The sequence below is a fragment of the Juglans regia genome, unplaced genomic scaffold (genome assembly GCF_001411555.2).
Source record: "Juglans regia cultivar Chandler unplaced genomic scaffold, Walnut 2.0 Scaffold_7, whole genome shotgun sequence".
In the NCBI taxonomy this organism is placed as follows: Eukaryota; Viridiplantae; Streptophyta; class Magnoliopsida; order Fagales; family Juglandaceae; genus Juglans; species Juglans regia.
Window position 1 is genome coordinate 321264 of NW_023361867.1, and position 6232 is coordinate 327495.

General features: G+C 34.3%; 1 protein-coding gene across 1 annotated transcript; it reads right to left on the reverse strand.

Annotated features, from left to right (window-relative positions):
* Positions 1 to 1956: 1956 nt before the first annotated feature.
* LOC118346131 (UDP-glucosyltransferase 29-like) lies at positions 1957 to 3647 on the reverse strand. The gene has a single exon (XM_035687167.1). It carries the CDS (start codon positions 3540 to 3542, stop codon positions 2172 to 2174), a length of 1371 nt encoding a protein of 456 aa, XP_035543060.1. The 5' UTR covers positions 3543 to 3647; the 3' UTR covers positions 1957 to 2171.
* Positions 3648 to 6232: the final 2585 nt, after the last annotated feature.

The following is a 6232-nucleotide window of genomic DNA, read 5'->3' on the forward strand; positions in this document are numbered from 1 at the left end:
AAAACTTAGATTACAAATCAAACTATGCAACTGTTAGGGGCACCCCTACCCATAAATTTATTTGTAGTGGACATTGTCTTAACTTCTAAAACTCTCTCTTGATACTGAGAAAGCGCTCTGTAAAAATATAACTAAATGACCTACTATCACTCTCCGTCTTTCCAAGGAGGAGGAGGACTATCACCCACCATCCTCCAAAGGAGGAGTGAGACACTATTGCTATGGACATGGGAGTTTAAGAGTGTTGATCTTGATGGTATGTAAGGATACAGTCAAAAATCTCTTTTGGAGATCAACTGAGATAAATATAAAAATACGTAAGTTTTTGTAGTCTCCCTCTGTGTGAATAGGCGTGTATTATCAAAAGTATATTGAAAAGACGTAAAGTAAATAACCAACAGTATATTCATTCACAATCGATCAAATAAAAGAAAAAAAAATGGTTTTGCTATATATAAGATACTATTTACCCCCACATCTCACACTTGATAGTTTTTTTTTTCTTTTTATTCTTTTCATAGAGTGTGAGGTGTGGAGGTAGTGAATAACGACTGATGAGAAGAATTATTCTAAAAAAATAGTAATATTATTTTACAAATACATCATAACAGTAGAATTAAAGGATAAAAATAAATAAATTCTCTATTGAATCTAAAATTGAATGTTTTAATGCCTCTATAATATAAACATTAATAGTCATGTGAGATTTAAAATTGAAAAGTATGTATATTTGAGTAATATTTGAAAATAAAATTTTAAAAATTTTTGAAAATTTTGAGAATTTCATGTCTCATCTATGAGCTTCTCACGATTCCTTCCATGCACGACACTTGACTCCCTTACTCTATTATTTGAGGAGTAGATCTTAATATTACTGTCTCGGCTTTGCACAAAATAATATGCAAGTCAGTGTGCTTCCAATTTATTTAAAGTTACATGAATATTACTGTTTTGGCTTGCTGCGTATTCTAGTTTTATCATTTTGTTGTTATTTTCTCTAAATTCTGTTTGTATTAAGAAATCATCTCAATTCATCTCATCTCATCTTGTTATTATAAAATTTTTAAATTCTAACGTAAAATATAATAAACAATTCAATTTTTTCAAATTCTAATTCTTTTTTAAATCTCAAAATAATAATAATATTAAAAAATAATATTCTAATAATAATTTATTTAACTTTTAATTTTTATTTAAAATCATATAATTTCATTTTACTATTCAAACCGGCTTAGTGTGTAATGTCTTATTTTATATAATTTTAATGATTTAATGTTACATGATGTTAAGAGTGAAAAATTATTTTTATTATCAAATAAATATAAGAGTAACGACCTGATCTTCAAATTGTGGACTACAGCGCAATCAAAGCCCGTTGGAAGGTCACTTTGAATGCAACTTCGTGTTGGACTCTATTTGCAAATTGAGCGTGTAAAGTACACATGATTGAACGGCCGTCCGATATCGTTGTCCTTTTAACGCTGAATACACCATATTCAATTCCATTAAGAAAAAAAAAAAAAAATCGATTGATTATCAAAGCTGTCCTTTTCCAGCTCCTGTTTCTTTCAAACTGTTTCATGCAGTCTAGTACGTACGTACCACGTGCCCGACGCACGACATCAACTAAGTTACTAATAATTAGGAGATTCTGAGCTAAAGAGTCAAGCTATCCACTGTTTTATCTCACATCTCATAACTTTTAGATTTTCTTTTTTAACTATACGTAAGACCCATCATCATCACATTCAAGCTATCACTCCCCTCAATCTCTCTCTGATCTCTCTCCTCAAGCTTTCTCTCTCTCCAAGCTATCTTCCACCTCACTTTTCTTAAATTCTCTCTCCTCAAGCTCTCTGTCTAACCACTCTCTTATCAAATTTTGTTTTATAACATATTAAAAGAAAGATAAAATAAAATAAAAACCCACACTGAGGTGAGATCTGATCCATAAAGTTTTTCTATGAGCAAAACTAGGGACAACTTTTTTATATTTTCACAAAGTTTAAAACATGATAGAAAAGCGTGTAAATTAAACATCAATATGCACCATCATTAATCTTTTCAGAAAAGATTGATGACTATAAATCTGTAATAGATTGGTGCACATGAGTTTTTATTCTCATGATACTTTTAGAGTATACACCAAGAACACTGGCCATAACTATATTTTACACATTTTTTATTCCATTTCCATATAACTGGACCAGCTCCTGAGCAACTCCATCCATTTTCTCCTCTCCTTTCTTTCTTATATTATCTCTCATTTCTCTTTCCTTCTTCCTTACACTCTCTCCAATATTCCCCATCACCACTTCTCTGATAACTGTTGCAACCTCTTCTCTCTCAAGCTTCCCATCTCTGTCTCTCTTAACCTCCACACCTACACCGGCTTGCTCCACTACTTTAGCGTTCACTGGTTGATCAAGTTGCATGGGAATGGCAACAATCGGCACTCCAAAATCTATGCTTTCCATCACAGAACTCCATCCACAATGACTAACAAAACCACCGATGCTAGGATGCATCAGTATCTTTGCTTGAGGTGCCCAACTTTCAACCACCATTCCTTTCTCTCCTACCCTTTGCAGAAACCCCTCTGGTAATGCCTCATCGAGTTTAACTTTCTCTCCCTCGGGAAACCTGACTACCCATATAAAGTTCACGTTACTGAGCTCGAGACCATACGCTATCTCTTCCATTTCTTCCTTTGACAAAAAATACTCAGTTCCAAACGAAACAAACACTGCTGAAGACTGTTTTCTCTTGTCCAGCCACTCAAGGGTTTTGGCTTTCTCATGATCTCCACGAACAGGATTTTGAACGAGTGGACCAACTGGTACAATCTTCTTTTGCATTAAATGGGAGAGGAAATTTATGTACTTCCCCTCGAGTTCTTCGAAAGTCTTCATCATTACGAAACCAGAAGATTGCTCGAAACATTTAAGAGCCCGATCTTTGTCGCTAATGTGGTTATGATCATCACTCGGAGAATGATCTTCAGGCAAATCGACGAACCTTGTTTTCATACACTCATCAAGATGAATCTCTGGGAAAGGAAATTCATCACCTGGTTTCTTCATGGCATGGAGCACAAAAGAAGTCATGGCCGCTCCGGTACTTAAGAAGTTGATAGCCGGGATATTCTGGGAGGCAGCTATTGCCGGGGCCCAAGGCTGAAGAAAATCATAGATAAGCAGATCAGGGCTGAGGGTCTTCAGGATGTTGGAGAAGTGAGGGCCAGCCATGTCAAATGCCCTTTTAAGGGTGGCATTGAGGTGGGGCGGGAGGCCTTTGGTTGTGTGGTATTGAGGAGGAAGCTCCGGCAGGGATGGAAGATGGAGCTCAACGAGCTGTATCGAGTGAGAGTACTTCCCAGATAGTTTTGGCTTGATGGAACTGAGGTTGACGGGCGTGGAACAGAAGTAAATGTGAAAGTTTCTCTTAGCAAGCTTTTTGGAAAGCTCCAGGAATGGCGATATGTGGCCGTGAGCCAACCATGGCAGCATCACAACTCTGATTCTCTTTCTTGCAGTATCCATATCTGCTGCTCTCAACTCTGTTTCTCTCTTTCTAATCTCTTGCTTTCAAGTTTCAGCTAGTTTGGTGCACAGTTTGTGTTTGGTGCTTTGGTTTTTACGCAGTGGGCCGGGTTTTTATATTGAAGAGGAGTGTGTTGAGGTGGCAGATCAAGGAGATACGTGGGAGGTTGTGATGAAGGAACACGTGTCAGAGAATAAGAGGCTAGAAAGAGAACAGAAGCTAGCGAGGAAGCAGGACAAGAAGACTCGTGTATTTTTTGACCACGTAATTGGATATAAACTATGATGGATTGTTTTCCTAATTGGACTCGAAGTGAATTGCGTGTACGCTTCGTCAGTTGAAGCCACTCTTCGATCTACCGTTCTCATGATTTCCACATGCATGCTTTTCCACTTGTTTTGACATGAATGGACGATAAGTACTCAAATACTATGGTCAGTATACTGCCACGTTAGCACATGCATAGGAAGAGAAATTCTTAGCATACAACTATTTGTGTTGTCTTATAAAGTGTTAAAGGCCACACATCTCACTAAAACCAATGCTACATGATTTTATACTGTATATTATATCTATTTCGTAATAAAAATAATTTTACAGTTTAATATATCATATCAAAACACATATGATATCTAACCTCTCTTCCACAATTTATTTTCATTAGTATAAATTTTACTACTCATCATCCTACATACTACACACTACACACCACATAATTTTTTTTTTTATTATTATTTTTGATTTTATTCTTACTAAATTAATTGAGTTTTTTTACTCATTATCTCTATACTACTCTAAGGAAAAAATATAATAAAAACTCTACGTCCAGTCATTTTTGTGTAATCTTTACTCACTCTGCTGATGTGATTAGCTGTATCATTTTTTTTAATATAAAATAATTATTTTATCTAATCATATCAGTGGAATACGCAAAGAGTAAATAAAATTTAATATATAGTATATGATGTGTGGGATGATGAATATAATTTATCATTAAGTATTTTCATCCGTTTCCCAATCATTTTAATTCCTTAATTCCTGATCTCCTGCTTTAAATAGCTTAATGGTTTACTTATGTACATCCGATTATGTTACTCGAATGATTAAAAACTTTCTTTCTATATGGTGTGCATACAAAAAGGAAGAGAAAAAAGAATAAGAACTATGCATGCAGTCCTACGAAAGACCAATAAAAAACATAAAATGTAACTTTCCTTGTTATATATTTACGAAATAATAATGATTTGTATAAGTTTTGTGCAGTTGTTTTGTAAAAAAGTAGATCTCACTTATTCTTTATAAGTGTGATCTACTTTTTTACAAATGACTTGTGCAAAACTTTAAAATTTAGACCGTCTCTAAGATTACTTTTTATTAAATTTTCTAGCAACTATAGAAACATAATTATCTATTAAAGTTAGCTAGAGGAGTGCTAGCTATATTCATAAAAAAAATTACATAAAAGTAATTCTACAAACTGTATGGCTTTATATAATACATCAGATTTTCTTAACAATAAAAATAATTTTATAATTTGACAAATTATATCAATTTATAGAATTATTTATGTATAATCAGTGTGTGACTTGAGTATTTCTCTTATAGTCATACTGCCGTCCCTTCAGTTCATTTAGCACCCTATATTTGTCATGCAAGGAGTAGGCTCCCGATTTTATTTTTCTTGGAGAAAACTTGAAATTACCTTTTTGTTATAGAAATGCTTTTGTCGAAAAAGGACTGTATAAAAATAAATTTATAAATTGACGTCATTTGATATGATATATTAAATAATAAAATTATTTTAATTGTATAATAAATCTAATATATCATATAAAATCATGTTAGTTTGTGAATTTTTTTATAGAACTTATTTATAATCTTAGCACTTCGTAAAAAGGGAATTGGTCTTCTGTTCTACAACTCACTTTTTTGGTGTCATTTTCATTTCGGCTTGCCAACAATTATATGTGAGTAATTTTTAAGAGCTAAAGCTATTAAAATTCTTGCTTTTACTCTTGAAAAAAAAAAAAAAAAAGGATCTTTAATTTCATTATAAATTTCAAACCCAAAACATTGATGGGTGACTTTGCGTTTTTTATGTAAATTAGTATAATCTTTTATAATATATTAAATTAACTTTATAATAATAAAAATAATTATATAATCTAAAGTATCATATTAATTTATAAAATTAAATCTCTTTGATGTTAAAGTATTTTTCTGATAAAATATAATCACATAACTCCTTCTATATATTAGGAAAAACACTACTCAGCCTCCCATTCTTGGGTCGCACACCAGACTCCTGATGTGTTGAACCCAATTCCTTACCCACATCACGATTCATTGATTTCTTTAGGATTTTGACTTCTCTCTCGCTACTCACACTTTCCCTTCTCCCCCTCTCCAACAACTTGAAAACGAGCACCCCAGCCACTTCTCCCTATCCTTCTCCCCTTCTCCATCACTCCGAAAACGAGCCCTACCCTCACCCCAGCCAGCGACGCCCCTTAGCATGCCAACGCCATTCACCCCAGCCAACGAAGCTCCTCAGCAGGCTGACACCCCTCACCCCAGCCACAGTTCTCTCTCCCTCAACCCAGATCTGCCTCCAGACGTCGCGGGCCAAGCTAGATCTCCCTCATGGACGCCAAATCACCAACCCAGATCGCATGGTAACACAATTTAG